We start from the raw sequence: 23,835 nt of genomic DNA, 5'->3' as shown, positions 1-23,835 counted from the left end.
CAAAAGACTGTAACTGAATCTTGACATACTACTACACAATCTATAATCATTAGATAAAGGACAACAATACTATTGATAATGCAAGTCCTTACCTCCCATTTAGCCATTCCATAAATTCAACAATTCCCCCTAAAATTTGCGTTCTCTCTGATGACACAATTCAGGGTGGTTTACCTTTCTGGAGTTTGTTTTATTTTTGTGGTTTGCAATTTATCTGATTTGAGAACATAATATATATATTCATTCACTCATTCATTCCTATTACCAGCACATATTAAGCACTGGTAGCTTATAACAGTTTTATCTAGCAAAACCAGAGGAGTACTGTTTAAAATTAAACAAGTACCAGTGAGACCACAAACCAGTAGAAATGATTTTTGGAGTAAGTACTATGGGAGAAAAAAAACATGGGCTCCGCAGTAGACAGAATAATGCCCCCCGCAAAGATATCTATACTGTAATCCCTATAACTTGCAAATATATACCTGACATGGCAAAAGGGGCTTTGCAGACGTGACTAAGGGTACAGGCCTTGAGATGGGGAGACTATCCTGAATTATCTGGGTAGGCCCAATCTAATCACGAGTACTTAAAAGCAGAGAATCTTCCAGCTGGGTTAGTAAGATGAGATGAAAGGAGGAGGAGGAGAGGCTCAAAATAGGAGAAGGACTCCACCCAGTGTGGGGGAAGCCACACATAAGCCAAGGAATATGGGTGTCCATTAGAAGCAGGGAATGCTTTCACCTGACAGCAAGAAAATGGGGATCTCGGTCCTGCATACGCAAGGAACTGAATTCTGTCAACAATTTTGTGGCAATGTGTTATAGCAGCAACGGAAAACTATGAAAGACTCAAGACACTCGGTCCCTCGGATTGGCTATCTGACCAACCAACTGTCCATCTGAGACACAGTGAGGAAAAAGACAGACATTTCAGATCACACAGTCCACCAGGAAAGACAACCATTAGACAAGAATTAGGATGGGGTGGCTTGGAGATATGGGTGAATCTAGCAGGAGGTCAGAGGCAGGCCTTCCTAAAGAAGAGACCCAAAGGATGAGGAACAAATGGGACCAGAGTGGGGAGCAGGGTGGGAGAAGACAGCATGTGCAGAGAGAGAGGAGAACACGGTGACATTCAAGAAGAGGAGAGAGGTTTGATATAACTAGGGTGAAGGGGATGGTGATGTGCAAAGGGGGCAACAGGAGCCCAATCCAGAAGAGTGTTTTGGGCTTGGATTTTTCCTAAGGTTAACTGGTGGACACTAAAAAATTCTGTGATTAGATTTACAATTTAAAAAAGTAGCTTAGGCTTGGGCTTCCCTGGTGGCGCAGTGGTTGCGCGTCCGCCTGCCGATGCAGGGGAACTGGGTTCGCGCCCCGGTCTGGGAGGATCCCGCATGCCGCGGAGTGGCTGGGCCCGTGGGCCATGGCCGCTGAGCCTGCGCGTCCGGAGCCTGTGCCCCGCAATGGGAGAGGCCGCAACAGAGGAAGGTCCGCATACCACCAAAAAAAAAAAAAAAAAAAAAAAAGTAGCTTAGGCTTAATTAAGTATGGAAAATGGATGAGGGGAAAGGGGGTAAAGATTAAAGTTAGGTTATTATAATAGCAGCTCTGAGCAGGTATGTTGCGGGTTATGGATATACTGAGGATGTAGGATACATATTAGGACGTACAACCAATGCATTTTTGGTGATTTCTTGCTATGAGAGAATAGGACAGAGGAGGGCTTGTAGAACTGAATGAGTAGCTGGTGGGATGCCATTTGCTGAAACGGGAAATCCCTGAGGAGAAGCAGTATGTTGTCTGTTTGCTAAGATTTCTGTCGTTTTTATTGTGGTGGTTGTTTTTTTGGGGGGAGGGAGCAGTGTAAGGTTCATCAGCTGTTTTGGATATTATCTCTGAGGAGCCTACAGGGTGTCAAGCGGAGAAGTTCTGGAGGCATTTATATCTAACGGTCTGGAACTCAGGAGGAGCTATGAAGCATAGTGAGGAAACACAGGGCCAAGGACAGAATCCTGAAGAAACTATGAGGGGATGAAGAGAGGCCAAGGAGCTCACAAAAGATCTGAAAGAAGTGGTAGAGAGAAAACACAAGAGAATATGAAATCACGGAAGCCAAAGGATGAGAACATTTCAAGGAAAAATATTCTCAACAAGTCAAGTATGGCTGAGAGGAATATTTGGCGTGGTCTGAAAGATGTCCATTAGATTGTGACCAAAACTTAGAAGGCACCTTTAGATTTTGCTACATGGAGGTCACTGTTAATCATACCAGCATAAGTTTAGTGAAGTAACAGGCCAGAACAAGGCTTCTGCTTCCTGTTACTCTGCTTGGATGGTCAATCCAGCTTTGGGCTTGTGGAGAGTGGGGCTCACCAACCCTTCCTCCTCCATCCCTGTCTATCCCTCTTTGGAGTCCATCTTGAGGTTTCTTTCTAGTCAAGGGTCTCCTTCCAAACCTAATTATTTCTGTGTCTAGTCAGTGTGAAACTGGATGACTAACCAACAAATCCCTGGGGCATTTTCTCACAGTGACCTTAAGAAACTAGTGATTTAAAAACACACACACACACACACACACACACTATACACACACCGATATATCCGTATATTGCACCAACAAGCTCACTCTGGGAACAGAAGGCAGGCAAGTTTTGTTTAGGGTTAACATACAAATAAAGACGAGCCCAGGAGAGACTTGAGGTCTCCTGAGGGTGGGCTGACATTGGACCCTGTGGCTCTGGCTCCCTTTACTGTACAAAGGTGATCTTCCTGCTCTCCCAGCTGCATCACAGCAGCCTTGCTGTCTCCAGTGTCAATGAGCTTCCACTTAGAATGATGCTGTAATTTTGAACTGTGCACTTATCTTAGATTTGCTAATTTGAAAACACACATGCACACAACTCATCTGTAAGTAAGATTTAACCACCCAGCAATCTGAGCAGCAGACACAAAATTCCATTTGGTATAATATCTAATACTTATGTGAAGCTAATTAAAGATAATTTGGTCTTAATGAGGCAAAGAGAATATAACAGTGTTAATTTCAAAGTAGGCTGATCCATGAAAGTCAAGTAAAATCACTTCCTAGTGCCAACATTTCCATAGACCTGAAGACTATGTAATGAGTCCCACATTCATTTTAGAGCTTCGAATAATCTTTCATCTTTGGGTAATTTTTTATAGTTACTGATAATCTTCATAGCATTATCTCACTGGATCCTCACAACAGCCCTGTGGATGTGGGGTGCAGACATCACCCTCTGAATTTCACAGATGTCTAAAGCTACAGTTCCATAGCCAGCAAGCAAAGAGGACTGGAACACCAAATTTGGGTCTCCTTGTACTATGTACCTTACTTCACATTTTTACTACCTGCAAACTTGAATTATTATTTTCAAAAGAACTTTTAGCAGGAAAAACATAGTTAAAGAATATACTGCCCATTTGCAGCACTGAGCCATCTTTAAAAACACAGAAATTTCTAATTGGCTTTACTTTATGATGTAAGCAGAAGGAAACACTTATTACTCAGGTCTATGAAATCTAAGCAGAGTCTAAATGTGATATCATACAAATGGTACTTCAGATAGAGGTGACTAAAAACCTACAGGCACATATGGGAAACACATTTAAGAGTGATCCTCCTTAGGGGCTGCCATCTATATTTCCTTTTTTGGGTTTTATACTGCTATGGGTATTTTTTTCACAGAAACATCTTACATAGGGATTCCTTTGATCATTACAAACAGTCTCAACGCAACCCCAGAACCAGTGGACTCTCTAGAGTGTGAGACAGTGGTCATTTCCATGAGGCCAACCAGGGCTACCAGCCACTCTGTAATTCCCACTTCTGAAACTGAACTGGACCATGACAATGGGGCTCTCACCATTACTGGAGGACACCGTTGAGCCAGCAGTGTCCAGCCTATTTTATTTTATTCTTTTTCCCTTATAATCACCAACGTGTCACAACAGAGCATTATAACTATAAAATCCCTCCAAGCTCTCTAAGAAGAACCATATTTTATTTTGATCCTTCTATTTAAAGACTAGCAAATTACAAAGTCCACTCATCTACCAGATGAAGTAAATGTCTACAGTGCATCTCCCTGAGTTTGGAAAAAAAATTTTTTTTTGGCGGGGGGAGACTAAAGTAGCTAAATCCAGACTGGCGCAGTACACTCACGGGAAGATTAAGTGAACCTTAACACTAGAGCCAGATCACATTGTGGAGTCCAGAGAAGTACTCTGAGCGGTCCTCTATCCTAAACAAAGGGACATGATGACCCCAGGGCTTGAATTTCTGCCATGACCCATATCTCAACTCCAAAGCCTCTAGCTCATTCTACCTGAAGGGAGGAGGCTCACAAAATGACTCTGGATAGAAGCCTTCTAGATAGCATCCGCAATCCATTCTTCTCCATTTGTTAACACATTCTTGGCCGGAGACATATTACAGCCACAGGCGTTAGTTTCTGCAAAAATCTCCCAGTCAATAATGTGTTAAAAGAGAAAACAAGAGATCATTTTTGAAAAGAGAAAACACAACACTACACCTATACACCCTGGAAAAGTAAGAAACTTCAAGGGGAAAAATATTTCAGTGACCTCCAAGTATAAAGGAAATCAAACCTCTCCTTTGGCAGGTCTTCCATCTGGGAAAGACGAAGGGAGATTGGTTACATCAGAAAATCTAAGATCTACCTGTTTAGAATTACAGGCCTTTATACCCTGTGAAAGAGGCCTTGAAGTTATGATCTAGGAGATAATGATCTCTTATCAACTCAAGTAAGTGTATCACCAGAGGTAAGGAAATATATGAAGGGAACTTTTCTTTCCAGATTTAAGTATGTCTTTAATCTGTCTAGGCGCCCAGACAAATAGATACTCAAGAAACGAAACAGTTAAGGGTGTTTTTAAAGTACCACCTTAAAAATCACAAAGGGTAAACCCTAGACAAGAGAACACCACTAAATTTATCAGGCAGTTACACAAAACAATAATTCATTCAGAATGAGCCTCGTGGGAAAACCCAAAAGATAACTACAGAGTCAGAACTGATGAGTGAGGCACTACCTCACCAGGATAAAACAAGGAGATTGCAGGATTGAAATTTATTAACCTGAACATACAGATAATGTTTCCATGCCCTTTTGTCACTAGCTATGATACCATGGGCAGGTGAAAGAGTTTTAATGAATCTGTAAAGCCCATCAAAAAGACTGTCAGAAAGCATTTCTCAAGCAGAGTTTGAAATGTCTTATTTCCAAGGCTCTCTCCTCTTAGGTTCTGAGAGCTGCAGAACCATTTAGGGCCTATCAAGTTAAACCTTCACAGGAGGGGGAAGAATCATTACACAACAGTGCCATTCGTCAGTGTGAAACATTTCCTCTATCCAACCATCAAGCAGCTGTCATAAATGATAAGATTTTAAATTACTTGCAGCAATCAAGAAAAATATCAAACATGCCAAACAACAACAACAAAAATCCCACAACTGCTGACATGTATAAAACCCTTACCAGAGTTGCTGTAGACCCTATGTTAGGCTATTTACTTGTGTTCTCTCCTTTAACTTCCATACAACCCAAGAGGTAGGTGCCACCATTATCTCTAGTTTTCTAATAAGGAAACTGAAGCTCAGAATGGTTAAGTAACTCATTCAAGGTAGAGGAGCTGTGGCTGCCTCTCTACTTTGCTCTTAACCACTACACTATACTGACTTCCTAAACGAGAGTATGCTATCGTGTTTTGCAGATTTGTTGATGTTTTTAAAGAATTAACTGTAACCAGAGATATACTTGGTAATTAATTTAAAAATAACATTTTGGGGAGAAAAGTTTCAGTAGGTTGGGAGAAGAAAATTTAAAGATTAACACAGAGATTAATTTTTAAAAACCCAGTAACTGCCACTCACTCTGTTGAGAGAGATATATATGGATATATATATATATATATACACACACACACACGTGTGTGTGTGTGTGTGTGTGTGTGTATACATACATACATATAACCATATATATCTCACCTGGGCAACTTATCACCTGCTTAACAGGAAGGAAGATTGGCTGGTAAGACAAATTCTTTTAGTGTAAGCACAATTTGAGTTTTAATTTCCATTATAAAAGTGGAGGTGCTGTCTTAAAATCCTATGCTGAGAAAAAGAGGTGACGGCAACCTTGAAAGCTCTTTGGGTATTGCAATTTGCCAATGGCCCAGTGTCCCTACCCAGCAATTCCTTGATTGCAACATCACCTTCTGCATAGACCACCCTTTTCCTTTCTTATCCTGGGCAATTTAAATTTCTTTCATGCCTGATGACTTCTTGATTCTATCAATGTGGTTTCCAGAATACTGTCCATCCCTTTCCAGCTGTCACACAGAGCTGGGCTGTAATATTATATTTCACCAGTAGGTGTCAGGACCTGAAACACTATGTATTCCAACTGAAACATCTTAAATTGAGACTTCAGGTTATAGAAAACTAGTGATTCTAGGTGCATTCAGCATGAAAGTTTAGAATTCTCTACCTTGAATTTACCTGCAATGTAGAATAGTCCACGTTGAATTATCAATGCTGGTATGAAATCAAAGCTTAATTTAAAATATGAATACATGGGCTTCCCTTCTGGCGCAGTGCTTAAGAATCCGCCTGCCAATGCAGGGGACACGGGTTCAAGCCCTGGTCCGGGAAGATCCCACATGCCGTGGAGCAACTAAGCCTGTGAGCCACAACTACTGAGCCTGCACTCTAGAGCCCTCAAGCCACAACTACTGAGCCCATGTGCCTAGAGCCCGTGCTCCACAAGAGAAGCCACTGCAATGAGAAGCCCGTGCACCACAAACAAGAGTAGCCCCTGCTCGCTGCAACTAGAGAAAGCCTGCGTACAGCAACGAAGACCCAACGTAGACAAAAATAAATAAATAAATAATTTTTTAAGCTTTAAAAAAAATGTATTTATTTTATTTTATGACATATGGTTTATGTCAATGTTAATATACTCACACTTCCCCCCCACCTGCATTTACTTTTTAAATTTAAAGCTTCCTCTATTATCAAATATTGCTTTAAATAACAAACTTTTTTTCAATAGAAATTGCATGTAGCTATAATGGGGAGTCACTGTACACACATACACAAAATACCAACTTACCACTACTGCCACAATCTGCACAAGAGAGGAGTTCTTCTGGTTTCTTTTCACGATTTGATTCTTTTGTCCCCAGACAGAAGCTGCATATTGGAATGGGATCGGCACGGGGCTACGAAAAAAATTAAAATGAAAAAACACTGTTAGTTTTCCATTTCAAAATTTAAAACAAAACATTAAAATCAAAAGCTTCTTACATATTTCTTTACCAAAGAAAAACTGCTGAAATAAGGTATTCATATCAATATTTTCTGCTAATAAAAAACCCCTCAAATTATTTAACACTAAAGTATTGCCAGAATAATGCATTTATGTGTAATGTATAAGACCCAGAAGTAATTTTCATTAATCTAAAACTTTTATATATTACACTACCTTCCTGAAATGAACATTAAGAATTCATTTGAAGTCTCAATTGTTCCCATAATCTATATGCCTACTATAAATTGATTCACCTATTCAGTATTACAGTCTATGAGTATCTTCTAGTCAGACCAGATTGTTTAATTAAACTTTATTAAATGTTTTAGTACAGGTTATTATTATGCATCAATTAAATATTTGACATAAAATACTGGTATGTTAAAAGGTGACATAATAACAGCATTAGAACTAAGTGAGAACTTTAAAATTCTGTGGGATCACTTGAGATGATCAAAAGCCCATTAACAAGGGCTTTCTGGCACCAAGGTCTTCAAAAGTAAACCACACCATGCCACACAAAGGAGACAAATTCTCAATCTCTGACATTCCCACTTTCAATAAAAGAAAGAACAAAACATTTGTCTAACCCCCTAGCACCCCTTTAACTCTCACTACGGAAATTGCTTCTAACAATGTATAAATCTGCATACATTTTAGTGCCTCCATTGTTATTTATGACTACCAGCAACACTAGTATTCCCATCCAAATGAAGAGTTGACTGTGTCTACAGATCTGGTCACATTATTTTGAACAGCCAAACTGTATGAAAACTAAAATTTTATTTCATATTCCAAGCTTCACACATGTTGTCTGCTAGCCATCTGAATGTAACTATAATGTATTTATATTTGAATCTCATGAATCAAAAATTTAGGGCAAGAAAGCTTAGTATAATCACAAATTTTTTTTAATGTAAATTAAAAACAAGATTTTGCTAGGCCTAACTTTCTAAATATACATCAGCGTAAAATAAACCTCATTTGTTCAGCCACTCTATTCCAAACGCCTGATACATTGCCTGATGCACAGCAGGCACTCAAAATGTATTTGCTAACTATATAAAAATATATTTGAATATAAATGAAAGAAACATATGCTAGTTTAAAAACACTTATCTCTAAAATAATATTTCAAATGGTAATAATGATTCCAACAAACGTCTTGGTTCAATGTGACATGTCATCAAAAACCAGAATTCACCTTATGACCAAGCATTTGCAAAATTGTTCATTATGACTGTAAATTTCATCTTACAATATAAGTGTTCATTATCTTGCCCTAATTTTCAGTTTAATTTGTTCTTTTAATATGCACAGGTTTCACTTTCTGAGGTAACTATGCAAATGCATTTTTGTAGCCCCAGTTAAAAAGCAGAGTATACAACACTATTAGAAAAACCAAAAAAGACAAGCTACAACAAACTGGTCACTGACTCCTGCCACCATTTTTTAAATGCCAGATAATCAGCACTGCATAATTATGGATCCATAGTTATTACTCGCAACTGCTCAACTGCAGCACCTTGGGAACACTTTTGTTCCTTTAAATAGCAATTAAAAGAACAATCTGGTTTTCAAGTGACAACATTCCTCTGATAGATTCTAGCTAAAACCCAGTCCTTATACTAATGGGATTCCTGCTTTCATTTGATATAACAATGCTCAAGCCATTGCTGCCATCCTTGCACTGATAAATAATTTACAAAATGTCACATATCATTCATGCAATGAAACAAATCCAAATCTGCAATCCCATTTTTCTTTCCCAGATGAATTTTTAGCTGTAAGAAAGACATGGCCATCAGCCAGCATTCATGCTCATTTTTCGTTTTTAACTAAAGGTAACACAAAGGACAAAGGTTGCTAGTAGTTCATGGCCAGAAAGACCGATGTCCCACACTCTGCTCAATAATAGAAAGCATAGATGATATCACTTCACACCACACTCAAGCGAGCCCCACCATGCTGATGTATGCTCACAACCATTTATTTTAGGGATAACTGTCTCACAATACTCTATAAAACCACTACATTATACAGAAATGTCTGCCCTGCTGAATTATTGATAATTCAAAGCACTTTTTGCTAACCTCAGTATAGCCGAGTCTAATTAACTTTAAAAAGCTGTCATTTGTATGAAATGAAACTTTTACAGTAATGCACGTAAATGGGTCACAGAATTATTATGATTCACTATTCTCGATCAGACTACACATAAACTGTTTCAAAAAATAATCCCTGGTAATAGATTAAAACGGATTGCAGTCAGAAAGCGGTCTGAATCAATGACAACTCAATTCTACATAAATCCACTACAGACAAATCATATTTAAGAGGTCTGAAAATGGAACCAAACATCTCCCAGTTCTGAATTCCTTTCTTTGAAATTTCACACCACCACCTAACCTGTTGATCACATTTTCTTATCAACATGCCTGAATATTTCAATCTGATCTTGAGAACGAACACTCACAGGTTTAAACTCTGCAAACTGCTCGGGAAGCATTTCTTCCTCACCTCCCATGTGATGGTCCTGGGGCAGCTGCTAGGCTAGAGGCCACTCATACACTAGCTCATTTAATCATCTTAACAATCCTGCCAGGAATGTATATTATTATGCCCATCATAGGAAAGAAATTGAGGCTCCGAGAAGTAACTATTCTAAATTTGCAGAGGTTCAAGTGTGGAGCTGGGATTCAAACGCAAGTCTGTCTTCGGTAAAGCCCATTTCTCACCTTTACTACCTCCCCTCCTTATCTCTCCTCTCTCAAGAAAAACCAATGTTTAAAAACTATTTTCCATCAGCAGTAATAACTCTAATGTGCTCATAATCTCTGCCATCCAATTTCTCCCATGACCAATGGCATACGTTTTTTAAACTATTAAAAAAGCAACCTTTAATATGCTATAGATTATTTATTAATTACAATGGGGAAATGGTACCTTTACAATGGAAAAGTTTGGTAGACAACCCCTTAACTGAGCAATCGAACATATCAGCCATTATGGGACAAACTGACATGAGATGCCTCCCAAGCATGGCGTTGAAGGACTCAGCACTGCAGTGTTCTTACTGGAAACATTTAGCCTCGATCTAATCATAAGGAGACAATCAGGCAAATACAAATTTAGGGACATGCTGGCCTGGACTCTTCAAAAAATGTTGATGTCATGTAAGACCCAAAAAGGGCAGAACCAATTTAGGCGATTAAAGTGGTGGGAAAACTAAATACAATTTGCAATCTTTGCTTGGATTTCGAATTTTTTAAAAATAACTCATGGCTGTAAAGAACACTATTTGGATAATTAGGGTAACATGCACTAAATAGCAGACAACACATAAACTAGACTGTGATTATATAAGAATTGTCTTAGGAGTTATGTGCTGAAATATTTTGGAGTAAAGTGTCATGATGTCTACAACTTGAGCTCAAATGATGCAGGGGGAAAATCCTATGTGTATTACTAGTGTATGTGTGTGCAGAGAGGAAGAGAGAAAGCAAATGTGGCAAATGTTAATGGCTGGTGAATCTATATAAAGGTACTTGGATGTTCATGACATTATTCGTTCATTTGTCTAATTATTTGTTTCAATGTTTACAATTTTCCAAGCAAAAAGCTGGGGGGCACTTTCAAAAAAAAGATACAGAATGAATTATTATATAGTTTGATTACAACATTTCTAAAGTAAAGTATCTCAATCCAATTACTGCTTCACAGGAAATACAGAGGACAGAGGAACATGTCAATCTACACAGCAGAGGGATGCAAGTACCAAAACTCTTGAGGACAAATGACCCAGTTTCTTCAACAAGTAAATTAAAAGGGTGACAGAATGAGTGAGGGAGACAGAAACAGATATGGAAGAAGAACCAATAGATTAAGAAAGATTTAAAAGGCTTATCAGCCAATTACAACATATAGTCCTTATCTTGATTATGATTCAAATAAACTGTAAAACAAAACAAAATGACCTACTGAAGCAACTTGGGGCTAGTTGGCTGGGAAGAGACTGTTGGGAGGGGACAAGCTGGGTGTCTTCATCCAGGGGTAGGGGTTAGATTTGTTCTCCATGCCTCCATGCCCCAGTGAGTAATCTTAGACTCCAACTTTCCAACAGAGTTGTCCAGCAACGAAATGAATTTTTTTCTTGCTTCTTTATTTTATTTTTTACACTGTGGTAAAATGTGTGTGTGTGTATGTGTGTGTGTATGTGTATATATATATATATATATATATATATATATATATATATATATACACATACACATATACATATATATATATAAAACATAAAATTCACCATCTTAATCTTTTTTTTTTTTTTTTTTTTGTGGTACACGGGCCTCTCACCGCCGCGGCCTCTCCCGTTGCGGAGCACAGGCTCCGGACGCACAAGCCCAGCGGCCATGGCTCACTGCATCAGCAGGCGGACTCCCAACCACTGCGCCACCAGGGAAGCCCTTAATCATTTTTAAGTACACAGTTCAGTGGCGTTAAGTATGTTCACAATGTTGTACAACCACCATTGATCTCCTGAACTTTTTCATCTTCCCAAACTGATACTCTGTCCCCATTAAATACTAACTTCCCATTCCCCCAAGCCCCAGGCAACTGCCCTTCTGCTGTCTCCATGAGTTTGAGTAATCCAGGTACCTCATATAAGTGAACTCACACAGTCTTTGTAATCAGAAGCCATGGAGATACTGCACGGACCCTATCAGGATGGCAAGGATGCCACGGTGGACAAAGGAGCCTCCTGCGAGTTGGGATCTGGGAACTTTTCAAAGGTCCTTTCCAGATCAAATAGTTTAATGGTTCCATGGCTGGATAATGTCTAAGGCCCTTCCCAACTCAGCTCTAATTTTTCATTGCTCTATTATACTTCAACAGAGATTTTAAGAGTCTTCAGGACACTTGATATCAAAATAAGACAGCCTTTTCTGAGGAAACATTCTTAAATCCAAGACAACACATCTTTGATAAGTTTTATATTTGCATACGGTTACTTTTATTTCTACCCAGAAGGAAAAAAAGATGCTTGTTAGTCTTGTTAGTCTAAGAAACTGGGAAAAAAAGGAACAGAGGGAGGGAGGGAGGAAGTTCATGCACAGATCAGAGCCATGGGCATCCAGGCTCACATCCTCTTCCTGACAAAGACACCAAAAGGGGTTTTGCCTCCACGGTCTCCACTCACAATGATGAGAGACACAGCCCTCTCTTTCCATAATCCCTTAAGGATTCTTCTCCTGGAGTCACCTACAAAATTTCCTGAATCTACTTATAAAATATACCATTTTAGTAATTCCAAGTGTTGGAAACAATTCAGCATTTTTCATTCATATATTCACGCTTGTACCATGGAAAGACCTGAATTTAAATTCTGTTCTCTGAGCCTTGGGTTCCCTCTTTTGTGAAAGGGCACAATAGCGTCCACCTTGTCTTGCTCCAGGGTTGCTAAAGTTCCCATGTGAGTGAGTGTGTGAAGCACTTTGTAAACTACAAGATTCTATTCAAACATTGTTAACAATTATTGCAAAATTCACTCTGGCTATAAAAACAAACAGGGCAAACAAACAACTTCAAGTCCTTAATAAACATCAGTGCAAATAATTTGTTCTGGAGTTTAGAATTACTCTATAAAAGATGGATGTTGTGAGCCCCCATGAAAATTATTCATCTTAGAGAATTTTTTTGTTTTTTGTCTTTAATGAATTAATCAGGGAGTACAGGAACAGCGTAGAAAATGCTCAACTGAGAGTCAAGAGGCCTGTAACTAATTTAATAAAAGAAAAGCTTCAAAGGAAAAGAAAAGAAAAAGATGTCAAAGGAAGAAAAGCACAAACAAATATAAAATCTTAAACTAATAATACCACAAAATCAAACAAAGATGAATATAAATCCTGTACACCCCAGTATCAAACAGTTCATCTTTGGAGAATGTTCTCTACACTTTAGCTCAGACAACTCAATAACTCCAAAACAAGCTGTATGGAAGGGCTGTTTTAAGACTCTGCTGTATTTATCTCTTTAATTTATACCCTCTTATCATTTCACACTGAAATTTGAAGTTGAGGTAATACTTTCCTTTACCAAAATGCTTTTCTCAAGTGTCTCACTTGTGCCAAACACAAACCCTGTGAAATAGGCTCGGTGGCTCTTTCTGTCCCCGTGTCACAGGTAAGTTAAATGCCTCCCTATGGTCACAAAGCTATTAAGACAGAGGGAGCCCAGCCTGCTGACTCTAAGCTCTTGGCTGTTTTGCTTCCCATGGCTGCTCCCTCATTTCCTTTGGAGCTGGATTCACGTTATCACCTATCAGAAAGGCTATCCCTGACCACTCTCTCTAAAACTGTACTCCACCAGCACCTCTGGATCCTCCATGCCTTGCTTTATTTTTCTGCATAGCACTCATCACTATCTGACATATGATGTATCATTCACCTATTTTGTTTTACTTACTAAACGTTAAGAGAGCAGAGATTAGTTGCTGTAGCTCCAGTCTCAAAGTACATTCATGGAATAAATGAATGAACAAATGAACAGACTGCTTTCAGGTTTGGAACTGGCTCCTCCGGTTCAACAGGTCCCAAAATACTGACTACTGTTCTTTATTTTAATGTATATTTTTAATGACTACAATATGAAGCAACCATTGATAGCAAGGAGGGTCCCATCACTGTCTAATCTGAATGCTTTTTTCCTACTCTGACCATTTATAATGAATGGCACTTATGTTTGGACATAATTGTACTTCCATGGGTCTAATCTGACAAGATAGAACCAAAATTTTAAAATCAGCTGGGAGGAAAATTGCCTCACCACTCCCACAAGTATTAACTATTGGGGCTCACTCACTAATAGCCACTATAGATTGTATGCAAGATAGCTTTGGGGCCACGCCCAGCTGCCAGTACCTAACTGTGACCAACCCACTCTTTGCCTCTCAAGAAATAACACAATTAAAAAAAAAAAAAGAAATCAAGAAAGATGAATACACTGCAGTGAGAGTAACAAAATGATAAAAAAGCATCTATCTGTTTAATCTATTTAACAAATATTTTACAAACTTTGGTGTTTTATTATTCGTAATGAATTATTTTCCACAGACTGTACAACAGATAGCACTGGGACAACAGAGTTTGAAACTGTTCATGTTGTTTTAGGTAACATACTAACTTTTTTTTTTTTTTTTTAGCCACCTCAGCACTATATTTGACACTTATCTAATAAAGAGCTAGACTTCATTTCTTGCCACTTAACCCACGTATTCAACTGATAGATGTCTGAATAGATCAAGCCCCCTCCTAATTAGGATATGGATCATGCACACTCAGGATTTTCCCTTACAGCAATCTGCTTAAGCTGTGGCCTTGGGAAATATACTAACTCTAAAAGTAGAGTATATTCCTGTGATAATCTAAACCATTTTGTATTTTAAGAGCATTTTCTTGTCCCCGTCAGCATGTGCTGTAACGGTGGTCAGTGCAGGCATCCCTCTGCAAGGTCTGGTGAGCAGCACGCCCTCACAGCAGCACTGGGGCTACTTCAGATCCTTCAGGCACAACAGAACTCTGTTCACAGCAGGTCCACTGCCATTTTCTCTACACTCATGTACCCTTTTGCTTTATTCTAAGGTGATTCTTGCACTTCTGTCATGAATCTTGACCTGAATAGATGCCTAAATAATTTCTTCTGGAAGATAACTGGAGATATACTTATTACGAGACTTTTCATAGGCAACAATTTTACCATAATTTTCCTCTGGCCATATAGGTTTTATTGTATCACCTCCCCTGCTCATTATACTTCTCTGTGGGTGATTGGTTCTGTGAGGGAGCACTACATCATCCCCACTGGCTCTAAATTGAGTTTCTGTTATTACTCAGGGCAAAAGGATTTATTATTGCTAATGTATGGAGATCTTGAATGTGACTGCTGTATTTATCACAGTCAAGGGAGTTTTCTGTATTTTAAGAGTGATAACGAGTAAATTAAATCTAATAAAAATATTTAAAAGCATCCCTACACATATCCATAAATACATCACTTCTTTTTTCATTTAAGGAATCACTTAGAAACAAAACCAATATCAATGACCACATACGGATAAATTCCCACAATCAAAGGCTGATTCAGAAGTATAAAATTATAAAAAGCTTAGCCACAGAAGAATAAGAAGAGGAGAGAAAGGAAGACTTTCTAAGAACATCAGTCACAATAGTTATCAAATGTGTGGAGCTGACTGAAATGCTCACACTGTATCCTCTTGTCTAGAACTTGTTCTAATTAGGCAGGTGTGCCATTTATAAGAGTGCTGATTAAGGAAAGTGATTCTGTTGGAAGGAAACAAATCTAATCCTGCACACTGCATTTAACAATAGCATCTCATTTGTTCTTTTTTTGTGGGGTGGGGGGGGAGTCGGTAAATAAAGGAGGCCTACAAGTTGGTTGGAGTGGGGAGGAGGTAGGACAATGAAACAACTGCCTTCCCCAGGGTCTTTAATTTCTTATCTGGGCAGAGACTTGGCTTTGAAGATTTCATCTGAAAGTCTCTCCTACACCCCTACCATTAGAAACTGCAGATATTGCATTTATCTTAAGAGGGATCAAAGTCTGATTCAACACCGCTGTAAATTCAACACATGGTTATAGGAAGTCAGCTTAGCATTTACAAACTATTCTCTTCAGCAAGTATGTCGTAAATTAGCAATATAATATAAACCCTACCCTAGATTTTGAAAAATGGAATTTTAAAATCAATTCATATTCAAGTATCACAAATCTTTTTCTTTCTTTCTTAGACTTCTTTTTTAAGAGCAATTTTAAGTTCACAGGAAAACTGAGAGGAAGGTACAGATATTTCCCACATGCCCCCTGCCCCCACAGGTGCACAGCCTCCCTCATTAACAACATTCCCCCAACAGACTCCTACATTTGTTACAACTGATGACCCTACACTGACACATCATTATCACCCAAAGTCCACCCAAAGATTACATTAGGGTTCCCTCTTTGTGTTGTACATTCTATGGGTTTGGACAAATTTATGATGGCATGTATCTACCACTGTAGTATCATACAGAGTATTTTACTGCCCCCCAAAATCCTTGCGCCCTGCCTATTCATCTCTCCCTCCCCTCTCTAATCCCTGTTAACCGCTGATCTTTTTTTACTGTATCCATAGTTTTGCTCTTTCCAGAATGTCATATATTAGTTGGAATTGTACAGCGGCTTGCTCAGTTGCCCCAAGGCATCCTTTTTAATCTAGATGGTGCCTACATACAACTCCACCTAGGCATGATGTGAACATAAACATTCTCATTACCAGTTCAACCAAGAGAAACCTGAATTAACTGCTCGGAGACACAGGCAACTGAATTGATTGTAATTAGATACAAACAGGGAAGTAGAATGAAAAGATGAGGCATAGGTAGATGGATATTAACAAGCTAGAAAAGTCACATGGTAGTCACTTTCTCAGTAAGATTACCATCACCACCACCATTCCCTCCAACAATGTCCTGCCTTCACAGAGATTTACATGGCAGTTGAGATGCTGGGCACAATTCAACAAGTTAGTAATATTTACTCAGCACCCAAGTATATGCCAATACAATACAGCTGGTACTCCAAGTGCTTGTCCTCACAGAACCAATAAAAGTAGTGTGATTCCACTATCACACTTAATTTCCAATTGCCCTGTGGGCACATTAAATCCACTGGTGGGTAGAATTTCCATGTCCCTGACTTTTCTGCTTTTGTTTTCTTCATTTTCAGAGTACCTTTGACCCTTTCAATTACAGTAGTCTTAAGAAGTAGGGAAGGAGGATGGTAATTACTACCTGAATGTCAAGAGCTCTGACCTTGTTTTTTGGACTCTGCCCTAAATCTCTTTGTGGTGGAGGTTCTAGATCCATTAATGCTTTAGGCCACGCACCAACCCAGCACTTACAGGTACATTATCAGTGAAAGTCTGCTCTCTGGTCCTTTAGCATCACTGTAGGCTATGTGGGGGCGGGCGGGGGGGGGCCACAAACATAAGCCCCTCCCCTGTCAATGCAAACTACAGCAAGGCCAGGAAGAGAAACACCACAGTGACAGGCTTTACCCCAGGGCAAGGATTTTTAAGCTCGATTCCCTAGAACTTCAAGAATCTACAGAAACCTACTAAAGGGTATACAGTAGGTTGAAGAAAGCTCTTTATTTTTGTGAAATCAAAAATTGTTTTTGCATATTTTAAGTCAAAGCTTAGTACACTATGAGCTCTTTGAAGGAGATCCTTGTTTGCTTTATCTTAATTAACACACAAAATGAAGAACTATACACACTGTAGCTATTTGATAAATATTTGTTGAATATATAAATGTAACATTATTTCTCATACATGGTTCTTTCTCATCATTTTCTAAATTATTCTTATTTTAGTATATAAATGGTAAATAAAGAAATAATAATAAAACAGCACATTATATGAGGAAAAATAAACACTTTAAATGTCCATTTAGAACCTTCATATCACATCCACCCACCTACATTTTTTAAATTGTAAGATACACATAACATAAAATGTACCATTTTAACTGTTAAGTGTATGGTTCAATGTAAAGTATATTCGCAACACTGTACAACTAAGTTTAGATATATTTTATATACAATGATACAGTTCAGAGAGTTCTAAAAACACCCCTTCACTCATGTAACCCATATTGCTATCAAGATATAGAGCACTCCATAACCCCAGAAAATTCTCTCCTGTCCCTTCCCAGTCAACCCCTTCCCACTCTCCTTCCCAAGCAACCACTATTCTTGATTTCTACCTCCACAGTCTGGACTGGCCTGTTCTAAAACTTCATATGGGGCTTCCCTGGTGGCGCAGTGGTTGAGAGTCCGCCTGCTGATGCAGGGGACACAGGCTCGTGCCCCAGTCCGGGAAGATCCCACATGCCGCGGAGCGGTTAGGCCTGTGAGCCATGGCCGCTGAGCCTGCGCGTCTGGAGCCTGTGCTCTGCAACGGGAGAGGCCACAGCAGTGAGAGGCCCGCGTACAACAACAACAACAACAACAACAACAAAACTTAATATGAATGGAAGCAGACACTGAGTTCTTTTGTGTAGGGTTTCTTTTACTCACCATATTATCATATTTATTCATACTGTCACATATATCAGCAATTTATTTCTTTTTATTACTGAGTAGTATTTTATTGTAAAATATACAAAAATTTATTTATTTTCTCTATAGTTGATCAACATTTAAGTCTTCTTCAGTTTAGAGCTAAAATGAATAAAACTGTTCTGAACATTCTTGTTCAGTATAATTAAGAAAAAGAAAAATGCTAATTAGCAATACCAGGAAGTAAGCAGGGGATACTACTACAAATCTTGAAGACATTAAAATGATGGGAAATATTATGAACAGCTTTAGGCCAATAAATTAGACAACTTAGTAAAATGGACTTTGCTGATAGACTAAACCAACAAAACTAACACAAGAAGAAATAGAAAATGTGAATAACTTTAAATCCATTAAAGAAAATGATTCATAACTTAAAACCTCCACACAATGAACCCTAGCGTTGCTGGTGAATTCTTTCAAAGATTAAGATTAAGATACCAATTTTTTTTTTGATACCAATCTTAAATGATCAATTTCAAAAAACAAAGGAAGAAATATTTCTCTGCTCATTTTACGAGGCCAGCATAATTCTGATATCAAAATCGGATAAAAACATTACAAAAAAAGAAAGTTAAAAGAACAACCAATACCCCACATGAACATAAACCCTCATTTGTTTTTCTTCTTCTTAAATCTTACTTAAAAAAAAACAAAAAGCAACAACTTTACTGAGGTGCAATTTATAATAATAATATGTACCCTTTTAAAGTTTGGACAAATATACATATCCACATAATTATCACAACAATTAAGAAACAGAACCCTCAAAAAGTTCCCTCAAGCCCTTTTGTAGTTCTATTTCCTTTGCAGACCCGGGCAACTATTGATCTGCTTTCTATCATTACAGATTATTTTGCCTGTTCTAGAATTTCACGTATGAAATCACACAGTATGTACTCTTTCGTGACTTCCTTATGCTTAGCATGTTTGTGAGATTCATCCATGGTGTTGCATGTATGAATAGTTTATTCTTTTTAATGCTACATAGTATTTCATTATATCAATATACCTAAATTCATTTATCCATGCACCTGCTGATGGACATCTGTGCTCTTTACAGTTTTCAGCTGTATGAATAAAGCTAATACAAACATTTGTGTTAAAGTTTTTTTGTATTTATTTCATTTTTCTTTGGTAAATACCTAGGAGTGGAATTGCTGGGTCATATGTTAAGTATATGTTTAACTTTATAAGAAACTGTCAGAATGGGGACTTCCCTGGTGGCACAATGGTTAAGAATTCGCCTGCCATTGCAGGGTACGCAGGTTTGATCCCTGGTCTGGGAGGATCCCACGAGCCGCAGAGCAACTAAGCCCGTGCGCCACAACTGCTGAGCCTGCGCTCTAGAGCTCGTGAGCCACAACTGCTGAGCCTGCGTGCCACAACTACTGAAGCCCGCACGCCTAGAGCCAGTGCTCCACAACAGGAGAGGCCACCGTAATGAGAAGCATGTGCACCGCAACGAAGACCCAACGCAGCCAAACATAAATTTAAAAAAAATAAATTCATTAAAAAGAAAAAGAAACTGTCAGAGTGGTTTCTAAAGTGATTATACCATTTTACACTCCTGGCTGCGCTTGGTTTTGCCAGTCTTTTTAATTTTAACCATTCTACAAAGTGTGTAGAAGTATCTCATAGCGGTTTTAATTTGCATATCCTTGATGGCTAGTGATGTTGCCTGTTTTCATGTGCTCAGTGGCCATTCATATATCTTCTTTTGTACAGTTTCTGTTAGACTCTTCTGCCTGTCATCATGGTCTACTGCAATACACTGCCAAACCCTCTTCCAATGAAAAATCTGTTGCCCCAGCTATTGAAAATGCTACCAGCAGACAGTTTTCAGTTGTCACTCCCTTCAGGGATTGCTTCAGTTGCAGAGTCATGTCACCCAAGGACATGCCCCTTCCAGCAGTGGCCCACATCCAAGTGGTAGAGGTCCTCATCTCTGAGTGATACAGAAATATAAAGGCTTGGTCATCTTGGCCCAACTCTTGTAACAACTCTGTCCCAACTCTGAAGGACCAATCTAGCTCTAGAGCTACATATAAAGTCAGCCAAGGCTGTTATTGAGCTGCATTACTGCTCAACCCCTTCCTCTGCCCAATACTGCTTCATTGCCATTCCTTCCACAAGAGTAGATACTACGAAGGGCTTCCCTTAGTAAATACTCCACCATAAAACTTTATCTCAGTGCCTGCTTCCTAATGAACACAACCTGTAACACCTATTTTTTAAATTGGGTTGCTTATCTTACTGAGTTGCAAGACCTTCATATATATATGTTCTAGCTACAAGTCCTTTGTATACATATATACATAACATATAAAATATATGTACTGTGGGACTTCTCTGGTGGCCCAGTGGTTGAGAATCCGCCTGCCAATGTAGGGGACACAGGTTCGATCCCTGGTCTGGGAAGATCCCACATGCCGCGGAGCAACTAAGCCCGTGTGCCGCAACTACTGAGCCTGTGCTCTAGAGCCTATGAGCCACAACTACTGAGCCCGCGTGCCGCGACTACTGAAGCCCGCGTGCCTAGAGCCCATGCTCCACAATGAGAAGCCACCACAGTGAGAAGCCTGCACCGCAAAGAAGAGTACCCCCGCTAGCTGCAACTAGAGGAAGCCCGCATGCAGCAACAAAGACCCAACACAGCCAAAAATAAATAAATAAATTTATTTAAATATATATATATATATATGTGTGTACTGTGAATATTTTCTCTCATTCTGTGGCTTGTCTCTTCATTTTCCTAATAATTTCTTTTGAGAAACATCAGTTTTTAATTTTTATGAGGTCCCATTTACTTATTTTTCTACTTTTTATGTCCAATCTAAGAAATCTTTGCGTATTCCAAAGTTGCAAAGGCTTTATCCTATATTTTCTTTTAGTTTCCTGGTTTTAGTTTATAAATTAAGTTCATGATGCATTTTTAGTTAATTTTTATGTACGGAGTGAGGTAAGGGTCAAGATTCACTTTTTTTCCATATGCATATCCAGTTATTCCAGGAAAATTAGCTGAGATTTTCTTCTTCCCATTGAATTAGTCCTTCAACTTTGGTCTTCCTTTTCAAAACTTGTTTTAGCCATTCTAGATCCTTTGTATTACCATATCAATTTTTTAATCAGTTTGTCAATTTCTAGAACAAAGCCTGCTGGGATCTTTATTGTGACTGTATCGACTGTATAGATCAGTTTGGGGAGTGTTGACGTGGTAACATTATTGAGTCTTCCAACCCATGAAATGTACATTTCTCCATTTACTTAGGTCTTCTTTACTTTCTTTCGGTAACGGTTATAGTTTTCAGGGTACATATTTTGCTAAATACATCCCTATATATTTCATATTGTTTGATGCTATTATAAATGGTATTCAATTTCTGAATGTTCACTGCTACTATAGAAAATAGAATTGCGTTACCTCCTTCTTTCTGAAAGAATTTATCTAACAGTTGTATTTGTTAAATGTTTGAGACTTCACTATTAAAGTTGTATGTTGTCTGAACCTAGAGTTTTCTTTGTACCACAGTTTTAAATTTTGAACTCAATTTTTTCAGTAGATATAGAGCTATTCAGAGTTTCTATTTTGTATGTATGTGTCAGCTGTGGTGATCTGGGCATTCAAGGAATTTTCCCATTTAATCTAAGCTGCCCAATTTATTGGCATAAAATTGCCCATAAAATTCCCTTATTATTCTTTTTATGTCTTCAGTGATATCCCCGCTCCCACTCCTGTTACTGATAATTTGTGTTTTCCCTTTATTTTTTCATTGGTCTACCTAGAGATTTCTGAATTTTATTGATGTTTTCAAAGCATCAGCTTTTGATCTCCCCTATTTACTTTCGATGTTCTTTATATGAGGAAAAATGTTGATTCTTATGCAGAAACCTGATTTGTTATATCATCATTATCATTCTTATTCTAATACAACAGCTAGAGCCATGTGATTATTCAAAATGCCATTCCCTTTTCTTTGGCTGTAGAGCAGAGGGTCCATGCATTCTACTCTGGTGCCACATCAACTCCTGGGAGGCTGGAGCAGGGAGGAGGTAACAGCTGGTGCCTTAGTGGAAGAGGAACCCTACCAAGAACTGCTCTCTAGACAGTGGTTCTTAAACAGGTGTGAACATTAGGATGTACACGCCTAAGCCACATGCATGGATTTTGATTAAATAGGTCTGCAGCTGACTTAGGCATCTTGATTTTTTTTAAAGCTTCTAGGAGATTCTGGTGGTACCCCAGGTTGAGAATCACAGCTCTGAATGATTAGGACATCAGGCAGTTTATTCTCAGAAGAGTCTGAGAGGCACAAGAGTAAATACAGAGCTGACAGGCTACTGAGAATTTGTTGCCTACTCCTAAAAACTGTGGGTCTGAGGGCCCCAGAGACATAATAAGTTTATGTCACATGAACATGCTTTAAAGGTAGGGGGAAAAACACATATGCGTCGAAAACATGGCTTAAATTTCTTCAATACGAGGGCTATTTTGTTGATTTTTAAAGTTACGTGTGTGTGTATTTTAATTCAAATAGCACAAAGATATACAGAATGGAAAATACGTTTCCCTCCTATGGTTAGTCCCTGGACACGCAAATTCCCTTTCAAAAGGTTCACTGAGACACTTTGATCTTAAAAAAAATTAAAAGTTGAGGTGTACTAAACCAGTTTTATTCTAATAGATATTGAGGTTAATACCATTCTTTTGCTTCTACGGAAATGTACACATGTGCGTTTGCATGTGCAAATACACCTGCAGAATAAATGCCTAGCTGTGAGATTGCTGGGTCACAGAACATAGGCATTTTTAACTGCATGAGGTTGTGTCACTCTATACTCCTAACATGTTTCATCAAATTTTTTCCTTGCCAATTTAACAGTTGAAGACGATACTGTATTTTAACTTAAATTTGTTTTTCAAATTAACTTTTAGAAACTGGATTCAAAGGTTATATTTTAAGTAAAAAAACTAGTAATTTTCTTTATCCCCTAGTATGTGATAATAGAAATAAAGCTGTGCCTCCACAACCATCCATAGTTCATGGTTAATCAAAGACCAGTGTTCTTATACATCCTCACAACATTTACACTGGAGTAAACAAACCAAACAAAGTGGAAGCACTAGCCAAGGGACAGTGAGGAAAGTAAATGAAACTCTACTCTCCTATCCACTGATTTTTTTTTTTTTTTTTTTTTTTGCGGTACGCGTCCTCTCACTGCTGTGGCCTCTCCCGTTGCGGAGCACAGGCTCCGGACGCGCAGGCTCAGTGGCCATGGCTCACGAGCCCAGCCGC

The 23,835-nt window shown here is 38.6% G+C and overlaps 2 protein-coding genes across 10 annotated transcripts in view; one reads left to right on the top strand and one right to left on the bottom strand.

Annotated features, from left to right (window-relative positions):
- The window catches only part of KAT6B (lysine acetyltransferase 6B), a 184,803-nt gene that overhangs the window by 59,206 nt on the left and 101,762 nt on the right, over positions 1-23,835 (bottom strand). Inside the window, 1 exon segment of the mRNA XM_024132104.3 lies at positions 7,163-7,271. Within this exon segment, the coding sequence (XP_023987872.1) occupies positions 7,163-7,271 (109 nt within the window).
- Positions 1-23,835, top strand: part of DUSP29 (dual specificity phosphatase 29) — a 186,341-nt gene that overhangs the window by 101,117 nt on the left and 61,389 nt on the right. For 3 of the 9 annotated variants that reach the window (XM_055080841.1, XM_055080840.1, XM_055080845.1), the window contains exons 5-6: positions 11,084-11,177; positions 19,389-19,489. The exons of 1 other annotated variant lie outside the window; for it this stretch is intronic. In XM_055080841.1, coding sequence (XP_054936816.1) covers positions 11,084-11,177; positions 19,389-19,474 — 180 coding nt within the window. In that variant the 3' untranslated portion in view covers positions 19,475-19,489. Of the gene's footprint in view, positions 1-11,083; positions 11,231-19,388; positions 19,490-19,797; positions 20,040-23,835 lie in introns of those variants that run through there. 5 more of the 9 variants (XR_008616065.1, XM_055080844.1, XR_003677522.2 and 2 more) reach the window with 4 other exon arrangements.

The sequence above is a fragment of the Physeter macrocephalus genome, chromosome 20 (genome assembly GCF_002837175.3).
Source record: "Physeter macrocephalus isolate SW-GA chromosome 20, ASM283717v5, whole genome shotgun sequence".
NCBI lineage: Eukaryota > Metazoa > Chordata > Mammalia > Artiodactyla > Physeteridae > Physeter > Physeter macrocephalus.
This window is presented reverse-complemented; position numbering and strand designations above follow the sequence as displayed.